The sequence below is a fragment of the Cnephaeus nilssonii genome (genome assembly GCF_951640355.1).
Source record: "Cnephaeus nilssonii genome assembly, chromosome: 8".
Lineage (NCBI taxonomy): Eukaryota > Metazoa > Chordata > Mammalia > Chiroptera > Vespertilionidae > Cnephaeus > Cnephaeus nilssonii.
The window spans coordinates 1,726,757-1,747,961 of record NC_137079.1 but is presented as its reverse complement, the minus strand read 5'-3'; the positions used below and the strand labels follow the sequence as shown (position 1 = coordinate 1,747,961).

General features: G+C 58.5%; 1 protein-coding gene across 1 annotated transcript in view; it reads right to left on the bottom strand.

Moving 5' to 3' along the window:
* Positions 1-21,205, bottom strand: part of CSMD1 (CUB and Sushi multiple domains 1) — a gene marked incomplete at its 5' end in the record, with an annotated part of 729,782 nt that overhangs the window by 69,530 nt on the left and 639,047 nt on the right. Inside the window, 5 exons of the mRNA XM_079779355.1 lie at positions 261-449; positions 4,208-4,417; positions 10,305-10,421; positions 12,373-12,442; positions 15,407-15,525. Of these exons, the coding sequence (XP_079635481.1) occupies positions 261-449; positions 4,208-4,417; positions 10,305-10,421; positions 12,373-12,442; positions 15,407-15,525 (705 nt within the window). The remainder of the gene's footprint in view (positions 1-260; positions 450-4,207; positions 4,418-10,304; positions 10,422-12,372; positions 12,443-15,406; positions 15,526-21,205) is intronic.

Here is a 21,205-nt window from a genome sequence, read left to right as displayed (position 1 = left end):
TCTGGTCTGGCATAACAAATATTTGTGTTTATTATGACATCCTCGTCATTTCCTTGGGGGCAAGACTGATTTATTCCTCTTTTTTTAACCTACTGGCCCAAGACGTGGTCCTGAATCCTAAGTAGAATGAATTGGCATAATAGATCCCAATAAATATTTCTTGAACAAATTAATGCATTCTCGCATGCGTTCCTGTAATAGTTAAGGGCCCTTCTCTACAGGAAGAGCTACGTGGCTCCCGGGAGGAACGGCTGACCTACCGTCACACCGGGGGAAAGGGTGGTTCCAGCTCCTGTCGGTCCCGTGCTGACAGGTGAGGACGGGGTGGCCGATGAGAATGTACCCGGGGTAACACTGGAAGGAGATCGACTGGCCCACGCTGTAGTCGGAGCCGACCACGTACCCGTTGGGGAAGGGGGGCGGGTCCGGGCAGTTCTGCAGCTCATAGGCTGAAACACACAGAGTCAGCTCATCAATACCACGTGAGTTAGTCATGGGCTAACACACAGAGTCAGCTCATCAATACCATGTGAGTTAGTCATGGGCTGAAACACACAGAGTCAGCTCATCAATACCACGTGAGTTAGTCATGGGCTAACACACAGAGTCAGCTCATCAATACCATGTGAGTTAGTCACAGGCAGAAACACACAGAGTCAGCTCATCAATACCATGTGAGTTAGTCATGGGCTAACACACAGAGTCAGCTCATCAATACCATGTGAGTTAGTCACAGGCTGAAACACACAGAGTCAGCTCATCAATACCACGTGAGTTAGTCATGGGCTAACACACAGAGTCAGCTCATCAATACCATGTGAGTTAGTCACAGGCTGAAACACAGAGTCAGCTCATCAATACCATGTGAGTTAGTCACAGGCTGAAACACATAGAGTCAGCTCATCAATACCATGTGAGTTAGTCACAGGCTGAAACACATAGAGTCAGCTCATCAATACCACGTGAGTTAGTCACAGGCTGAAAACACAGTCAGCTCATGAACACCACGTGAGTTAGTCATGGGCTGAAACACAGAGTCAGCTCATGAATACCACGTTAGTCACGGGCTGAAACACAGAGTCAGCTCATGAATACCACTTGAGTTAGTCACGGGCTGAAACACAGAGTCAGCTCATGAATACCACTTGAGTTAGTCACAGGCAGAAAACACACACAGTCAGCTCATGAATACCACGTGTGTTAGTCTGGAATGCAGAGGAGGAGAATGGTTACATTTAGCTTCTGGAGATGAACTTTTAGATATTGTCTTAAAAATACATTTTCCAAGTTGCCAGTTGCCATGCGAAGTAAAACAATAACTATTAGTAGTAGTAGAATTATAACAATTTGCATTTTATACTTACCGTGTGCATTAGAGTAATAAAACCCGTACCCAAAATACATTTGACAATGTTTTTATTTTTTATTTTTATCCTCACCCAAGGATATTATTTCCATTGATTTCTAGAGGGAGTAGGAGGGAGGGAGGAGGGGGAGAGAGAGAGAAACGTCGATCGGTCGCCTACGGCATGCATGAGCCCTGTCTGGGTGAGGATGAACCTACAAATGAGGTATGTGCTCTTGACTGGGAATTGAACCCTAGACCCTTCGGTCCATGGGCTGGCGCTCTAACCACTGAGCAACTGGCCAGGGCTGCTTTTTGTTTGTAAAGGCACTCTGGACATTCGCCAGGAGGAAAGTGGAAGAGCGGGACTCTGACCAAAAGCCCTCTCATCTCCTGAGGCCACGCACTTCCCGCTCTTTAAGTGTTTCGCGTTGAACAACGATGCTTTATGATGCAACAAAGAAAAAGAAAGACGCAGAGAGAGGGAGGGAGGAGGAGATAAATATTCAATTTCTCCCAATGTCAAATGACAGAAACCAAAACAGTAAAGCAAGCCCCTAAAGTTCTCAATTTCAAAAACAGTATAAAGAAATCTAAGCACCATGAGGCCAAACCGATGCCATGCATGTCAGCCAGCACACAGAACCTCATCCCTCCCGGGGTTCCTTCGCTCGGACCAGGGGAGCCTCTGTTGTTCCCACGGGGCAGTCTCACGCAGTATTTGCGTCCGTGTTTCGATGCTCGGTGCTTGATGTGACCCCCGTGTCTAAATGACAGCTGTAACCCCCGGGGGCCACGCCGCCATCCGGCTATCGGCCACGATGCTTTCTGACACTGATCTCATCAGCTGACACCAACCTCCCCCCGTCATCTGCTCTCCAGCTCTGGAGTCAGAAGGAAGGCACGTGCACGCGGTTTTATGGAGCGTGGTTCTTGAACTTCATTTCTCAGTCTCGGGAGGAGTCATTTAACTCCGCGACAGCTACCTCTGCCAGCGACATCTTTGACCTTCAAGGGGCCATCGATATACGACCGGGGCGGGGGGGGGGGGGAGGAAGAATGACAGAGACACGCGGAGAGTGACAGGCTGTCTGCTGATTCACACGCCTTCCGCTGAGTCAGTCCGTGGGCGCTCAACGTACAAATCGCTTGCGGGACGGAGGAACGCGGGTGTGACATACAGAGCCGGGGGCGTCACCTCTAGTTTGTCCTCGTGGTAAAACGATAAACTACCTCATCACCGTCCCTGCCAGAAACGACCCCCTGTGAGCAGGGACAGCGCCTCCAATCCATGCTCTGTCTTTTCTGTTTTGTTTATCTGGTCTCGCTCGAGTACAGCCCATTAATTACTGATGAGAAAAACATATTGTGTAGGATTTTTCAAATGCGGATCCTTACACGTCCAGTCAGCCGTCGAGTAAATAAAGCGTTCGCTCAGCCAACCAGATCTGTGGCCTCGATGACGCCCCCAGCCCAGAGGCAGGAGGCACCGGGGGCCACGGCCGCAGCAGCGGAGGGAACTCGGGAGCCAATGGTCTCCGACTGTGAAAGGGGCCTCCACGCGGACACCCCAGGGGCTGCTGGGTAAATAGTCCAGAGGCTCACATGGCAAGAGCAGAAAGGAGAGTGGGTCTGTGGGCATCTCACAGAGTATGTGGCTTCTAGTTCCACATCTAGACAATTTAGAAATGTCCACACCGTGCTCACCCATGGCAGTAACGTGTGAGCTCTGGTCTGGATGATTCGTTCAGGGACCCTGGGTGGGTTTTTAGGCCATTTTTTGATGGAACAAATCGGTGACTGTGGAACTGTGTGGACATGGCCTTAGCAACATGACCTGAAAACTATCGGGAGAAGTAAAGCAAACGTTTTTTTAGCTATATGGAGGTTAGAAGTTATTATGTGAGATAAAATATAGTTCTAAAACTACATGGCAAACAATACTCCCATGAGATTCCCCCCCCCCCAATATCCTATTTTTATTGTTATTTAACATGTGAGTATTCTATTCTTAAATTTGTTAAATTTTTTTAAAAAGTGAATTTAGTTTCCAATCACAATGCGAGTTCTGTCGCAGTCCTCACAGCCGCCTCATCTCCCTCTTTAATTTCCCCCTTCGATCTGGGTTCCTGTTTTAAGAGACCCCAAGTCTGGAAATCTACACTTACAATTTATAGGAACAACTTAAGTAACATGGTCTAAAAGTTCCTTCAGCAATGAAATAGTTAGCTCTATCTTTGAGAAAACAAGTGATTTAGCCACGTTAAAAGAAACAGGCTCTACTTTTGACATTTTCAACTTCATCCGACTTAACAATAGTCAGGAAAAGGCCAGCTGAGTGATTTGCTGTGGAATGAAAATGTTGAACTTTTCACATGTCAAAAACGCTAGAATGGGTGATCCGAACCTTTCTTAGCGATCTCATGCTTTGACCGTTCAGGAGAGAATACAGCTCGCTCAACACATTTCCTCCCGGCTTAATTGGAACAGGGGCTGGACAGTACCAGGCTCTGCCTTCAGGCTGGGAGGTCAGTGCGGGAGACACGGCCTCACCCACTGCGTGATGGAGGGGCGCCCCACACCGCCGTCCTGGAGGGACCCGGCCTCCATGTAGCGAGGCGGACACATGGCAGGCGAGGAGGCAACGTGACCATGAAGCCACGTGGCCTGGAGGAGGGTGGTGGTGGCCACGGGGAGCGAGGGCAGCGGGTGGGCAGCGAGGACGGTGTGGGCTGTGCCCTCGGGGTCTGTGTCCTTCCTGACAGGACAAGGACAGCAGTGACCCCACCAGGGGTCCGCAGAGCCCCCCCAATGAGTCCAGCAGTACTGGTTCTGACCAACAGGCGGCGGGCGGGCCCTCACCTCGGTAGGCCAGCCGGAAGCCCTGCCGGCTCTGGGAGTGGTCGCTGGAGAAGCGGACCAGGGTCTCGTGCGTGGTGCTGAGCAGCGCGGCCGGCAGGTCGGGGCCGCTGAACTGGCCGAGCAGCGGGCTGGTGGGGTGCGGCCCGTTCTGGATCTCCAGGAAGTCGTGGTTGGCCTCCGTGGAGAAGTTCAGGAAGCGGATGTGCGCACCTGTGGGAACACGTGTGAGACAAGTGACAGTGACACGTGTGAGACAAGTGACAGCCGGCGGTGGTTATAGTCTAAGTTCATCAGGAGCGACTGCCACTTCGTTCGCACCCCCAAACGCCGTCCCTCGGGGGCAGAGGGCGCCGTGGAGGCCGCTTGCTTGTTTCGGATTACAATAGACCGCGGTTCCGTCCACACCGCCCCTCGAAGCTGGGGGACCTGGATCTGGGCAGTCCAAGCCCCCGAGTCACTCTCTGAAACAGGCCCGGCCAGCCTGCGCTCCGGGACACGCGGCCTCGTCCTTAGAGCGCCGGCCGGCCCTGGGCACGAGGGGGGCTCTGTCCAGCGGCCATGCGGAGGCTCACGCCGGACACGCGGTGGGACTCGCCGCCAGCTCCCCCAGCTCCACCGAGGGCGGGACCAACGCGGCCCCAAACTCAGGGCCCAAACGCCACGGGCTTCCCAGGCTCTGCCATGGCCCGGCTGCGCCAGCGGTTTGCCGGTCAGGAGCCGCTATTTCCCTTGGGTTTGGCCTGCGAAGCAAGTCCCAGCCTGTCCACGAGGACCCTCCACTGCACCGTCATCACAGTCCCATCCACCGGCCTGGCCGGCGGCACACGGGGGCAGTCCCGGTGACCGTGGCGCCGTGGTGACAGGGATCTGGGCGCCAGATAAGGGGCAGCTGATCAGTCAGCTCGGCAGCGTCAGAACGCGGGGCCGTGGCATCGGGGACATTCACTGGACGACGGTGTCTGAGAGGCCGGGTCTCGTCCCCAGCTGAGACAGCGCCCGGAAGCCGCGTTCTGCACAAGCCCACGCGGTTAACTCGGCTCGTGCAGCCCGTGGAGCTCAGCAGCTCGCCCGGCTGCTCCGCCCGCGTCGGAAACGCTTCCCCGTGTTACTCGCCTGCTCTTGAAAGATAAGGAGAGCCTCCACTTTCCTCTCCGTCTCGCAGACTCGTTTCCGAGGCTGGAGAAGCGGAGATAACGCGCGCGCGGTGCCCCACTCAAGGGCAAGTGCGGGAGGACGGAAAGCAGACCCACCCACGTGGGTGCGGACGGGAGCGTGGCTCTCCTGGGCCAGAGTCAGAGACGAGGGAAGGAGAACCCTCAGGGAAGCAGCGAGAGGGAAGAGAACACCTCACGGACTCCCCAAGCTGCACCCTCATCCCAACCTCCATTCAATGAGGTGGAAACAGTGAGGAGGAGCAGGGCGCTGGCTGGCTGGGCGCAGCGATGGCCGCTGTCCTGTCTGGGATCCAACGTACCAAGGGGCTCTGGTCTCCCAGTTCCCCGGGAAGTCAGGATTACTGTCCTCGCCAAGCCACAGGCCAGCAGCCCAGGCTCCGAGGGGCGCGGTGGGGAGCCCAGGGCAGCGGGGACTCAGGGTCAGGCACGCCGACCCCTGGCAGACAACGCCCTCCCCTCCCGGCTGAGCCGGCGACGTGCTAGGCAAGAGCGACAGCCTCACCAGGGGATCGGGGCCTGTCCTTCTGGAGAGACTCCTGCCCTGGCCGCTCAGCGGGGTTGGGAGAGGAAGGATGGGGCGAGGGCGCGTGTGGGATCCCAGGAGACGCTGAGGGGGCAGGGAGCCGAGGAAACTGGAGGAAAGAGGGACCGGAACGTCAACCACAATTTGGCATCGTTTCAGAAGGTGCGATTCAATCACACGGGTCCTCTGACTCCACACGCGTGTGCGGGCGCAGCCGGGGAGGCAGGCCGGTCGGCAGGGGCCGGGGGCTCCGACCGGAGGCACGAGGCTCCCCGAGAGGCAGCGTCTCTGCAGACTGGGAGCTCTGCGGCCCCTTTAAGACAGCACGCGGCTTCCTCTGCGGAGCCCACAACCGCTGCCGTTCCTTCTGAACTCAGCAAATGCGTTAGGGCGAACGGAAGTCGGAAGTCGGAGGCAGGAAACAAAGAGGGAGAGAGACTGGGAGATGGGGGGCGGGGAGGAGCTGGGGGAGGAGAGGGACAGTCTGTGACTGGGAGCCCCTGTGGCTGCTCACCAGCTGCTGAATCAAAGCCAGCGTTTGTTGTAGGAGGCCCACACTCTGAGGCGAGTGTTGTTACTACACAAACTGTCCGACAACCGTGTGCGTGTGCATGTGCGTGTGCATGTGCGTGTGCGTGTGCACGACTGTGCGGGCCCCGGACCCCTGTGGCCCCAGTTCCCGCACTGCAGTCAGGGGCTGGATGAGACTGGACGGGACCAGCGGATGCAGCTGCTGAATCGCCGCGCCTGTCTGTGCGGGAAGGAGGGCCGGGCAGGCCCACACGCACAGGCTCCTCACTGGGGTTGGCAGCCGAGGAGCAGGGACGCGGCTGCAGTGCGCCCCTGCCCGGTGAGCCGGGGGGTTTATCGGGGACACGCTCAGTGCGCCCCCTCCTGGTGAGCCAGGGGGGGGGGTTTATCGGGGACACGCTCAGTGCGCCCCCTCCTGGTGAGCCGGGGGGGGGGGGTTATCGGGGACACGCTGCAGGTCAGCGGCACAGCCCAGGAAGGAAGGAAAGGCAGCAGCCGATCCCGGGGAAACTATGGGAGGCGCCCAGGCCACCAGCGCACGGGGACCAGGACAGCCGCCCACTGGGTGGAACTGAGCTGGGAATGCAGTGATGGCAGCTGCGCCCCAGGAGCCCAATGAGCATGGGAGCGGGGCCGTGTCCACACCCTGCGAGCCGCCGGGACGTGGGCACAGGGCGGCGCCGGGCCGATCCCTTTCAGGAGGGACTCGCTCTCCTCCTCAGCCAACTGCCCAGTTTGGCATCTTAAAGCGAACACCAGGGCGTGAGAAACGCACCACCCAGCTCCCCTTCCGTTACCTCCCCGGACACTGGGCAAATCTGCTTTGTATTTCTTAACTGATTTTTTAAGAGAGAGATAGAAACATCGATGAGAAAAAGTCATTAATGGGCTGCCTCCTGCACGCCCCCTCCTGGTGATTGAGCCGCAACCCAGGCATGTGCCCCGACCAGGAATCGAACCCATGACCACCTGGTTCATAAGTCGATGCTCAACCACAGAGCCATGCCGGCCGGGCTGTGCAGTGAATTCTTGAAAACATGACACGGACATACTTTTCCTTCCCTGCATTATAGGTATTCTGCGAGCACTCTCGCGGGGAGAGAGCACCATGTGCCCGCGCTGTCCGCCCTCACTCAAGGAACGGAGAAATTCTGCGTCGACTGGGCTCCTGCGAAAGCAACACACACCAGCACCCGACTGTGGACGGAAAGGAAGCGGCACAAGGTCACGGGCGGGCTGGGTCCAGCTGCCGCGAGCCGCTGACAGTGAACGATGCGCCCGCCCCGGAGGGGTCGCCTCTCACGGCCACGCGCTCCCGGGAAGATGCCGCCCAGCTGCAGCGGTGGTGGGACCTGGGCCACGGCAGCCCGGCCAGGGCTCGGCCAAATGGAGTGAGTGCACCTCACAAAGAAACCAACCAGACAGAGAGACTCGGGGACCCAGAGAACAGATGGGGTCGCCAGAGGGGGGAGGGGAGGATGGCGGGAAAAGGGGAGTGAGAATAAGAAGGACAGACTCCCCGTTATGAGCACATCCGTCACGGGATGGAATTAACACAGCCCAGGACAGAGCCCCGAGATTGGGATACCTGCAGGGTGACGGGGCTACCGGGTGCTTTGGGGTGATCACAGCGCAAGCTCTGTAACCCCCGAGTCACTAGGGGGCGCCCCTGAATACCACATGGCATTGTATGTCAACTACACTTTCATCGGAACGCTGAAGAAGGAAATACAGCCCTGACTCTTCAGACAACTGCACCCCCATCGCACCTCCAGGTCCCCACCGCGAGAATCAGACCCGCGTGTCAGCACCTCTGAGGCCTAGTGGGCGGTCACCCCAGGCCTCTGCGCCCTCCAGCTCAGAGCGCAGCCTCTGCCTCTATGCGCAGAGCTTATGACCTAAAAACCAAAACTCAGTTGGGATCCTGAGAGCCACAGCTGTTACCTGCTGTGAAATCGCCCCGCGTCTGAGCCCCACGCACCCTCGGGGCCGCCCCCCGCAAACCCGTGGACATGAATCTCACACGTGGGGGCCCGTCCAAGGGACATGAGCCTCACACGTGGGGGCCCGTCCAGTGGACATGAATCTCACACGTGGGGGCCCGTCCAGGGAACATGAGCCTCACACGTGGGGCCCGTCCAGTGGACATGAATCTCACACGTGGGGCCCGTCCAGGGGACATGAATCTCACATGTGGGGCCCGTCCAGTGGACATGAGCCTCACACGTGGGGGCCCGTCCAGGGGACATGAGTCTCATACGTGGGGCCCGTCCAGGGGACATGAATCTTACACGTGAGAGCCCGTCCAGAGGACATGAGCCTCACACGTGGGGCCCGTCCAGGGGACATGAATCTCACACATGGGGCCCGTCCAGGGGACATGAATCTTACACGTGAGAGCCCGTCCAGAGGACATGAGCCTCACACGTGGGGCCCGTCCAGGGGACAGGAGTCTCACACGTGGGGCCCGTCCAGGGGACATGAGCCTCACACGTGGGGCCCGTCCAGAGGACATGAGCCTCACACGTGGGGGCCCGTCCAGGCCGCTGTCTTTCCCTGGAATAACACTCCATGTCTGTGCACGGCACGCTCCTGTCCTCACGCCTGACCCCGGCCTGCGGGCCGCTGCCTGTCCTTCCATGAACAGCCGTGCTGCCCCCGGCACAGGGCCTGCGGGCAGAGCTCTGAGCCCATCCTACACACAGGACCTCCCTCCGGGCAGCGACGTCTCTGTGCTGTGCTCACGCGTCTCGCCCAGCATCCCCGGGCGACAATGACTTAGTGAGCGAGCCTCAGGGACTCGTCCCGGGCCCCGAGTGTCTGTGACACGCCATCACTGGGCGCTGCTGTACAGAAAGTCGCAGGTGGGACAAGCCCAACAATGACCTAGAATGCAAAGGCGACCTCGAGGCCGTCAGGGAAAGGCATGATGGGAAATCCAACTCCACAAAAACGACGTGTTTCCGCAGAAGGCCAAGGTGAGCTGCAGGGACACAGCAGCTAAAACCAGGACGTATTTAAGAGAGGCCCAGTGCGCGAAATCCGGGCAAGAGTAGGCCTTCCTTCCCCCCATCCACCTACACCCCACCCCCTGCTGCCGGCACCAGCTTCCCTCAGGCACCCAGGACCCGGCCTTCCCTTGCAGCCCTGGCTTTGCCTGGAAGGTCGTCTAGAAGGACATACGGTCTAATTAGCATATTACGCTTTTATTATTGTAGATGACTACCCCGAGCATTCAAAGCTGAATGTTATGAAAAGCCATTTCTATAAACAGAAATCAAGACAATATAAAAATTTTAGCCCGGCCAGCATGGCTCAGTGGTTGAGCGTTGTTGACCTATGAACCAGGAGGTCACGGTTGGATTTCCGGTCAGGGCACAGGCCCGCGTGTGGGCTTGATCCCCGGTAGGGGGCGTGCAGGAGGCAGCCGATCAATGATGTTTCTCTCATCATTGATGTTTCTCTCTCTCTCCTTCTCCCTTCCTCTCTCTGAAGTTAATCAAAAGATACTTAATGAAAAAATTAATTTGTAAAACAAACTAAAACGTGCCATCACCCGAAAAAGCCTTCACGCTGTTCCACACGCGCACTGCCTGCTGCGGAGCCCGGCGGACAGGGCGGGTGATGCGGAGGCTGGCACTGAGTGGGGTGCGGCACGTGCACGCCTGCGTCTACCGTCTCACCGCCCCGCGGGCTGGCTCTGCCTAGAAAGAGCCCGGCGGCCCCATCGCCGTCCCCCTTTCTCTTCTCCGTGCCGCTGGGCCGCAGCTTCCTGTAAACCCGTCCCCCGCTTTCCGGCACAGCCGCCCTCACGCCGCTGTGCAGCTGGGAGGGGAAGGTGGGTGCCCGGAGCCCCGCGCTCACTCACCGTGGCCCACGGGCAGCGTGATCCTCCAGCTGCAGTGCAGGTTGCTGGGGTAGGCGCCGGGGAAGCCGGGGCTCAGGATCACGCCGGCCAGGCTGCTCAGCGTCCCTCCGCACGTCGCTGCAGGGGGGACCAGAGGGTTCACGTGAGTTGTCTTCCTCAGGACTATGATTCTTAAAGCACAGACTTTCAGAGCTTGTAAGTCAATGTCATCTCTGGGTGAGGTCCTCGTCCTGACCCCCGAGCCGAGCTCATCGGGAGCAAAGAGCTGAACCCGCAAGATACCTTCCCATCCGTCACCGCCAGCTCGAGGCCCCTGGGGGCCGTCGCTAAGGACCACGTGGGTGAGCTCTCCAAGGAAACCTCCCTCTGTGCCCGGTGAGGAGTGCGGGGCCAGCAGGGGTGAGGGAGACCACGCACGCTGACCTGTGCTCACAGGCGCGGCACGTTAAAGGAGAGATACAGACCGACGGCATTTGGCCGATACGGGGTAACGTTCAAATAAGCCACTTCCTCCCGGAATGCACACACCAGCAAGGACACAGGATGTGAGTGAACACCCTTTGCGAGTGAATTTCAGTTCAAGGTTTAAAATATCCACTTCCCAAGTTTAAGGGAAAGTTCTTCATTTGAAACGAGTAAGAAGAGCGATGTGAGTGAGAGAGCGTGGAGGGAGCAGGCGTCCTGGGTCCCTGGTCCCCGCCGTCCAGACCGAACCCGGACTTTCTGATCCCACAGATACCTTCGCGTGTGTAAGGGCCCCGGGGGTCTAGGCATTTATTTTCACCCAGAAACCTCGGTCACTAAGGCCACTGTCTCCTTGGAAACAGATACGATGCCGTGAGCACAGCCCGCAGGCGGCCTGCCTGGGCGGAACACCTGACGGTGGGCGTTTACGATTTAAATGGTTGGACTTGGGTTTATTTTCTTCCCTGCACACTCCGTCGGCCTCCTGTTCAAGGCAGCCACGCTGTTTGTTACAGAAACCCGCTAGCAGCCAGGGTGTGTGGGAGGGGAAGCCAGGCTGAGGCAGGCGTGGCCTGGGCGGGCGCCTCTTTCCCCTGCTTCCCCTGTGCCACGCGGCCGCGCCCTCTGAGGTCACACCCCCCGTGGGCAGCTCGGGGACACGCTCAGGGGGGTCCGGTGGCCTTCACACTTGCCCGCATTTGTCCATAGAGTGGACCCTGTTTTCCTGGACCCGCCCCCGTGAGGAGGGTGCCTGAGGGGGTCGGCCTGAGGCTGAGGGGTTCTCAGCGCTGAGCCAGGGGAGGGGCTCCGACGGGGACCTAATGACTGTGATCACCACCCGCGCTCTCTGATGGGCAGTCGCTGCCGGTCATTCGTGAATCAAAATGACTGAGGGCCTACTGTGCGCCACAGCGTCGTGCTGCGGGACGAGGGACAGGGACGGGCTCTGTCTCTGAGATCTCGGGACCGGGGGGAGGAATTCAACCCCACGAAGTCGCGTGGAGGAGCCACGCGGTGGAGAGAGCGTCCCGCTGGCGCCCTGCTGGCCTGCAGGGGGGACCCGCTGGCTGCGGCTGCGGCTGCGGCCGGGGGCCCTTCCCTCCGGTGAGAACCTGAGGAGGCTGCCTCCCTCACTGACCTGTCAGTGCATCTTTGGAAAAGTCCAGAGTAACGCAAAAAAAGATAAACATGATAGACACTTTTCAAAAGGCTAGGTTCGCCCGGCCGGCGTGCTCAGTGCTTGTGCTTAAGCGCTGACCTAGGAACCAGGAGGTCGCAGTTCGATTCGTGGTCAGGGCACGTGCCCGGGTTGCGGGCTTGATCCCCAGTAGGGGGTGTGCAGGAGGCAGCCGATCAGGGTCTCTCTCCCTCTCCCTTCCTCTCTGAGATCAATAAAAATATTTTAAAAAGGACAGGGTTGTTATTACTGATCTTCCCTCTCGTGTCAGGTCCTAAGGTGGCAGGCAGGGCGCCGCCCGTGGAGGGTGTGAGCGGGGGTGGCGGGCCGGCCCGTGCCCGGTGGGGACCAGGAGGGTGGAGGGGAGCAGCTCAGGGCGCCGCCCGAGGGGTCTGGACGGGCCGTGTGCGCGGACGGGCGTCCTACCGAGGCAGAGCGGCGGCGGGTAGTTCCAGCGGCGCACGGTGCCGGGCATGCAGGAGATGTGCGAGCGGCCCTGCGGAGGGAGAGAGGGGTGAGGCCCGCGGAGCCCGAGGAGGCGGGCACTGGGACCGGACCGCCCTGGCCGCGGGCCGTCCTGTCTGGGGGTTATTTCCTGAAGTTTGAAGTGTCCCTACAGCACTGTCACTCACCAATCACATATTTCGTCTCAAAATAGAACAACCTGGCTATTTCTCCTCATTCCACACACTTCCCACGTCCCGTCAGCATCATGGCCTGCCGGCCGCTCCTAGGGCGCAGGGGACTGAGCTGAGCCAAGGACTGTGTGCCGGCTTCTTCCGTCCTCAGCAGTCACAGCCTCAGGCTCCGAGGCTGAGCATGACCCGGGGATACGAGGTCCCACTGAAGGTTTCCTTTGGTTTGGAAAGGTGAGGCTGCACAGGTGGACCTGGGCTACCACCTCTGTGAGCAGGCGGACGCTGAGGGGACCCCCTGACACCACCTCCAGCGTGTGCCCCCACCTACAGCGTGTATGTACCCCCACCTCCAGCGTGTACCCCCACCTACAGCATGTACACCCACCTGCAGCATGTACCCCCCTTTCAGCGTGTACCCCCACCTACAGCGTGTACCCCCACCTACAGCATGTACACCCACCTGCAGCATGTACCCCCCTTTCAGCGTGTACCCCCACCTACAGCGTGTACCCCCACCTGCAGCGTGTACCCCCACCTACAGCGTGTGCCCCCACCTGCAGCGTGTACCCCCCTTTCAGCGTGTACCCCCACCTGCAGCATGTACCCCCACCTACAGCGTGTGCCTCCACCTGCAGCGTGTACCCCCACCTACAGCGTGTACCCCCACCTCCAGCGTGTACCCCACCTCCAGCGTGTACCCCCACCTCCAGCGTGTACCCCCACCTGCAGTGTGTGCCCCCCTTTCAGCGTGTACCCCCACCTACAGCGTGTATACCCACCCACCTACAGCGTGTACCCCCACCTACAGCGTGTACCCCCACCTGCAGCATGTACACCCACCTGCAGCGTGTACACCCACCTGCAGCGTGTACCCCCCTTTCAGCGTGTACCCCCACCTACAGCGTGTATACCCACCCACCTACAGCGTGTACACCCACCTGCAGCGTGTACCCCCACCTGCAGCATGTTCACCCACCTGCAGCGTGTACCCCCACCTGCGGCGTGTACCCCCACCTGCAGCATGTTCACCCACCTGCAGCGTGTACCCCCACCTCCAGCATGTACCCCCACCTCCAGCGTGTGCCCCCACCTGCAGTGTGTACCCCCACCTGCAGCCTGTACACCCACCTGCAGCATGTTCACCCACCTGCAGCGCGTACACCCACCTGCAGCGTGTACCCCCACCTGCGGCGTGTACCCCCCTTTCAGCGTGTGCCCCCACCTACAGCATGTATACCCACCCACCTACAGCGTGTACCCCCACCTGCAGTGTGTACCCCCACCTGCGGCGTGTACACCCACCTGCAGCGTGTACCCCCACCTGCGGCGTGTACACCCACCTGCGGCGTGTACCCCCACCTGCGGCGTGTACCCCCCTTTCAGCGTGTACCCCCACCTACAGCGTGTATACCCACCCACCTACAGCGTGTACACCCACCTGCAGCGTGTACCCCCACCTGCAGCATGTTCACCCACCTGCAGCGTGTACCCCCACCTGCGGCGTGTACCCCCACCTGCAGCATGTACACCCACCTGCAGCGTGTACCCCCCTTTCAGCGTGTACCCCCACCTACAGCGTGTGTACCCACCCACCTACAGCGTGTACACCCACCTGCAGCGTGTACCCCCACCTGCAGCATGTTCACCCACCTGCAGCGTGTACCCCCACCTACAGCATGTATACCCACCCACCTACAGCGTGTACCCCCACCTGCAGTGTGTACCCCCACCTGCGGCGTGTACACCCACCTGCAGCGTGTACCCCCACCTGCGGCGTGTACACCCACCTGCGGCGTGTACCCCCACCTGCGGCGTGTACCCCCCTTTCAGCGTGTACCCCCACCTACAGCGTGTATACCCACCCACCTACAGCGTGTACACCCACCTGCAGCGTGTACCCCCACCTGCAGCATGTTCACCCACCTGCAGCGTGTACCCCCACCTGCGGCGTGTACCCCCACCTGCAGCATGTACACCCACCTGCAGCGTGTACACCCACCTGCAGCGTGTACCCCCCTTTCAGCGTGTACCCCCACCTACAGCGTGTATACCCACCCACCTACAGCGTGTACACCCACCTGCAGCGTGTACCCCCACCTGCAGCATGTTCACCCACCTGCAGCGTGTACCCCCACCTGCGGCGTGTACCCCCACCTGCAGCATGTTCACCCACCTGCAGCGTGTACCCCCACCTCCAGCATGTGCCCCCACCTCCAGCGTGTGCCCCCACCTGCAGTGTGTACCCCCACCTGCAGCCTGTACACCCACCTGCAGCATGTTCACCCACCTGCAGCGCGTACACCCACCTGCAGCGTGTACCCCCACCTGCGGCGTGTACCCCCCTTTCAGCGTGTACCCCCACCTACAGCATGTATACCCACCCACCTACAGCGTGTACCCCCACCTGCAGTGTGTACCCCCACCTGCGGCGTGTACCCCCACCTGCGGCGTGTACCCCCACCTGCGGCGTGTACCCCCACCTGCGGCTTGTACCCCCACCTGCAGCGTGTACCCCCACCTGCAGCGTGTACCCCCACCTGCAGCGTGTACACTCACCTGCAGCGTGTACCCCCACCTGCAGCGTGTACCCCCACCTGCAGCGCGTACACCCACCTGCAGCGTGTACCCCCACCTGCAGCGTGTACCCCCACCTGCAGCGTGTACCCCCACCTGCGGCGTGTACCCCCACCTGCGGCGTGTACCCCCACCTGCGGCGTGTACCCCGACCTGCGGCGCGTACACCCACCTGCGGCGTGTACCCCCACCTGCGGCGTGTACCCCCACCTGCGGCGTGTACCCCGACCTGCAGCATGTACACCCACCTGCAGCGTGTACCCGGGCTCACACTGGAAGGCCAACACGTCGTTCACCATGTACCGGTCGCCGATCTTGAGCCCGTTGCTGGGCAGGGCTGGCTCCTGGCAGGCGGCGAGCCCCACGGCTGTGGAAACAGACGCAGGAGGTGGGACACAAAGCTCTTCTCCCATCTGCCTCGTCCGCCCCCCCCCCCCCTGCTCCCCCACATTAACACAGGCCCCGACGACGGGGAGGGCCCCGAGCCAGCCGTGAGCTCGCTCTGCATGTTCGTTCCGTTTTAATGGGTGGGTTTCATTGTAAACATTCACTGATTTCATTCTCGGTTCCTTTAAGGAAAACGCGTTACTCCACTCTCACCCACACGCCTCCAGCCTCACGCACACGCTCCGGAAAGCCCTGAGGGGAGGGTGGTCCTGGGAGATGCAGACCCCATGGCACGGCTCCCGTCTACTGGTTTCCAAACACACTCAGCGGTCTTCGTGGAAAGGGTTAAGTGTGGACCTGGCAACCGACTCTTTCAGAAAAGGAATATGAGAACCAGGGTTCACTGTCCAAGCTCTCTCCCATTTAAAGAGACGGGAGCGTCGCATGAAGAGGCTGCTCTTAGTGAGCAGGGCCAGCATCTCCGTCCCCAGAGCTGCAACCAGGAGCTTGCCCAGCCGAAATGGTCTCTGGGTAAGACGCTAACAATATTTCAAATGTGTCACAGGATACAGGAATTCAGCCTAAAAGGCCAGGTAAATTAGTGCTGATGTTGTTTAACACTGATCTGTAGAAACCCATTATACCACCAAACAGAACACGCGGCGATGGTGTTTCATAAAACCGAAACGCATTGGGAATGGCGTTAAAGATCTGGAGACTGTAAATACTGCGATCTCTCCCATCCCCTAGCAAGTCTTCTCTGACACCAGGTGTTTTTTTTTTTAATATCTTTAAAAAATTAATTTTAGAGAGAGAGGAAGGGAGAAACACTGATGAGAGAGAGAAACACCGATCAGCTGCCTCCTGCCCTCCCTCCCTCACCCCCACTGGGGCGCAAGCCTGCAACTCGGGCATGTGCCCTGATGGGGAACTGAACCCTGACCTCTCAGCGCACAGGATGCCACTCAACCGCCGAGCCACATGGACCAGGTGACCCCAGGTCTGAAGGACTAACAGCTTATTCCGCTGAGAAATGGGGGGCGGGGGGAATAAGGGTATAGATCTGCCTGAACTTCTCCAGCCGGCCTTGGCCTTAGACTCCAGTTCTTGTCCCCAACACCAGGACTAATGACTGGGACTCCAGTGTGGGCTGGATGGGAAGGTGGGGCGACATTGGCTAACCCCGGAGCGACAACCTGCAGGGCCCGCCGGCGCCCATGCGCGTGAGGACGCCGTCTGCCCACCCACGGGACCGCACATGTGGGTACCCGGCCCACACGTCTCTGCTCACACGCATGCTCAGTCTCATCGGACTTCGCTTAATGTAAAGTCAGAGCCCGACCCGTTTGGCTCAGTGCACAGAGCGTCGGCCTGCGGACTGAAGGGTCCCAGGTTTGATTCCGGTCAAGGGCACGTATGTTGGTTGCAGACTCCTCCCCGGCCTGGGCCCTGGTTGGGGCTCATGCAGGAGGTAACCCCTCGACGTGTTTCTCTCACATCGATGTTTCTCTCTTTGTCCCTCCCCCTCCCTTCCAGTCTCCCTAAAAATCAATGGAGAAATACCCTCGGGTGAGGATTAACAACAACAAAAAGAACATAAAGCCAGAGCTAATTATTAACAGGTTCACGGCTGGAGGCGGACAGCGCAGCCGCTGCTGAGGGCAGGAGCCAGCACCACCCACGGTGTCCACGCACGGCGGGCGCTGGGCCAGGCCTCGCGGCTGGACAGGCAGCGCGTGCAGACTCCAGACCAGACGGGGATGCACGCGACACGCTCGTCCCCGGGAGGCACGGGCACTGCTCCGCCCCTCCCCCCGCCCCCGGAGCCTCGGCGCCCACCTCTGGCCTCTGACACGAAGGAAGGGCTCAGGGAGGCCCCGGTGGCCGGTCAGGCCCAGCTCCCGCCTGCAGACCCGCCCGCAGAGGGGAAGGCGGCACCCAATTTCCTCCACTTCCCAGCCCCTCAGCACCTCCTGGGGAGCCTCGGGGATGCCCTGGCCCGAGCTGCTGGGTCCAGTCTGCACAGGACACCGTCCCTGGCGATCCGGTCTGAGACCCACCACTGCGCCTCAGTTTCCCCCAAAGCCGGGAAGATGGAACGAGGGGAGGGAGGTGCCTTCACTCCCCACTGTGACTGAGAGGGGGCGGGGACCCCGAGTCAGGAGGGCTGCAGGGCTGGGCCTAACCGGGAATTCAGGCCCCGGAGCCCATCGGTCCGTCTGCCTGAGCGGACTGAGCTGCATCCCGCTTTCCCACGTCAACACTGACTCCTCCCTCAATGGCACACGTTAAAGAGCAGTGAGCACCGGAGGCATTAAGTGGCAATTAAAAAAAATTATTGATTCAGAGAGGAAGGGAGAGGGAGAGAGAGAGAGAAACATCCATGATGAGAGAGAATCATGGATCGGCTGCCTCCTGCACACCCCCCACTGGGGACTGAGCCCGCAACCCAGGCCTGTGCCCTGACCGGAATCGAACCTGGGACCCTTCAGTCCACAGGCCGATGCTCTATCCACCAAGCCAAACCAGCGAGGGCAAGGCAATTTTTTTTTTTTTTTATTCCAAGCACATTTGGGGCTTTTCATGGACCGTAAAATTGCTAAATATGAAAAAATACTGCCACTTAGAACTCTAACTTGTTTCATTGGTTTACGTCTAATTTCTCTCCATCTTTAACGTTAGAATACAGATCACAGCTACATTTAATTTCGCCTTTTTCCCTCCTATCAAAAATTGGCAAAATCAACTACCGTACATCACTTAATTTTTTATTGGGCTCCGATAAAATGTACGTAGAAGCCTCCCAGTGTAAATGTCCGATTGGGGGGTGGGATAGGGAAAAGCTGGCTAATGGTGACAACACATCATCGCTGGGGATCCTCCAAGGTCACTGAGGCCAGACTGAGGCCAGAGCACAACCCAACATGTGCAAAAAGCACAGAAAAAGATGTTTAAAGTCAGAGAAGATAACGGTGACACATAACTCAACATTCATTTCTGTTACTAAAGCCCCCTTGCTTCACAAACAATGGTTTTTTACTTATTTGCTCTGTTTATGACATGCTGACTTAAATGCAGTTATTGTATATTAATTTATTTTCATTTTCTCTTTCCTTGAAATTTATGTGTAAATCCAATTCATCCTGTGATAAAAGGAACTTGCATTTATATCTGTACCTGCAGGAATTACAATAACATTTCAGAAGAAGCAAAAACCAAACAAAAATATTTTAATCAGAGAAGTCCCAGGGCGGCTCCCTCAGGCCTCGGTGTTGGACATGCAGGCGGAGCCGCCTTCTGTCCCGTCCCGCCCCGCCCCGTCCCATCCTGCCCTGCCCCGCCCCGCCCCGTTCCATCCTGCCCTGCCCCATCTCGTCCCGTCCCATCCTGTCCTGTCCCAGCATCACTGTGTTCACTGTGTAGTCCGTGTAGGTTAGAGGCTGAGGACACGCAGATACGTGGCATTTGTGGCAACATCGCCTAGTGACACCATGGAGACAAACACACCGATACAAATGCATCTGGGAACGGAGGTGCCGCGTGGAGAGGGACTCAGGGTGACTGACCCACCACGTCTGTGGACGATGGAGGGCCCTGGGCCCGAGCCGGGCACTTCCCAGGCGTCTGGAGTGACGTGACAGCCGTGGCAGAGCGGGTGTGTGTCATGAGTGGGGTTACTTTGGGTCAGAAGCCATGCCTCCTCACAGGGCACAGAGCCAGGCGCTGGCGAAGCACACGCCCAGCACGGGGAGCCCTCCGCTGGCCCAAAGGATAGGGGGTCGGGGTGGGGAAGCCCTTTTAGAGAAACACCCCCCATGTGTCCGACCCAGAACACAAACATGAGGAAGGAGCAGGTGGCAACAGCAGGATGCCAAACCCAGTACCTTCAGCCGGCCAGTGTCAACCTATGAGTGTTGACCTATGAACCAGAAGGTCACAGTTCGATTCCCGGTCAGGGCAACAGGCCTGGGTTGTGGGCTCCATCCCCAGTGTGGGGTGTGCAGGAGGCAGCCAATCCATGATTCTCTCATCACTGATGCTTCTCGCTCTCTCTCCCTCTCCTTTCCTCTCTGAAACCAATAAAAATAAATTTAACAACAACAACAAAACAAAACAATAAAATACCTAGCACCTTAGAAGACAGAGCCGCTAACTCTGACCTCAGACAGAGGCGGGCACTGGAGAAGTTCTGGGGAAGAACTTGCTGGGCTGTTTGCATGTCACCATTGTTCAGTCCCGGGGAATGGAGGTGTGAGAGGAGCAGGCGGGTGGGGCTGGGACAGGTGGAGAGAAGGCCCTCAGGCCATCGCTGTGCACAACACTCATTAGAACATCTGAGGAGAGCGGTGTGTAACAGAAGCTCACGTGGGGCAGAGTTTTAGAAGAAAAAGGCCCCGTCCAGCGAACCGATGTCAGTGTTGTTAACTCACGGCTGGCAGTGCCACGTGGTGACGCACAGGACTGTGGCGCTCGGCAGGTCAAAGGTGCGTGTTCCGGGGTGGGGGCCCTTTGCTCTGCCAAGGGCCAGGGGGTATTTAGACCATCAGTGCGGGCCACACAGAATCGTCCACTTAAAAACTAGCCTGCTCTTTTGGTCACACGTTTTCTGTTTGTTTTTTAATCCTCACCCGAGGACATTTTTTCATTGATTTTTAGAGAGAGTGGAAGGAAGGGGGAGAGGCAGTGAGAGAGAAACATCGATGTGAGAGAGACACATCGATTGGTTGTGTCCCACATGTGCCCCGACCAGGGCCCGGGATCAAGCCTGCAGCCGAGGTACGGAGGTACGTGCCCTTGACCAGAACTGAACCCGGACTTATACGGCCAGCGGGCCAGACGTTCCCCACCCCTGACTTAGACACAAAATTCAACGGGGAAAGATAAACACAAACAAAAGAACGGCTCTGAAGACTTCCTACAGGAGGCTGTGTAACACACCTGGTAGGAAAGCCCACAGTTTTTCCGTAGAAACATCTAGAAGAGGAAATTGTCTCAGCGTAGGCAGTTTTCATAGGAAGCCATCTAGTTCTTCCAGAGCACAGGTTACGCACGCTCTGTCATAAAGGAGGCGACAGCAAGGGCTGTGAAGCGACGAGTCTTTAAAAGGTTGCTCACAAACCCCTGACCCCGAATCACCGGGCGCCCTGACTACCAGGAACACAACCACTTTCTAAAGGTTCGACCCCTGCCAGGAAGCGACAGCAAAACACAGACATGCTGTATGTGTCAGGGCGTCTGTGCCGTGTTATCCACAGGCGTATGTTCTGATCATTTCCAACGTAAGAGCTGGGACATCTAGAAGTGGGCTCGTTCATGACACCGGGGTTAGACTCGGAGGGTAACAAAGGAAGTTTTTGTCCCCGGGGTCCCGCCTGCGAAAACAAAGACTCCACAACACAACCCTTAGGAAGGCCGCGTCCTGATTGGCCGGATGCCCAGCACGAAGGCGCGGCCCAGCCCTGACCGTCCACGGGGACGTCGGACAGAAGGCGGCCTCGCTGGGTCTCAGCCCTGACTCTCCACCCTCTGGGCAAACCCCGAGAAGGGTTTGCTGGGACCTTAGAAATGGCAAAGACTCGAAGCACAAGAAACAGGATGTCCCCAGGGAGAGAGGAACCTTGGCAGATGGAGCGGAAATCACCGGAGCCGCTTTCCTCACC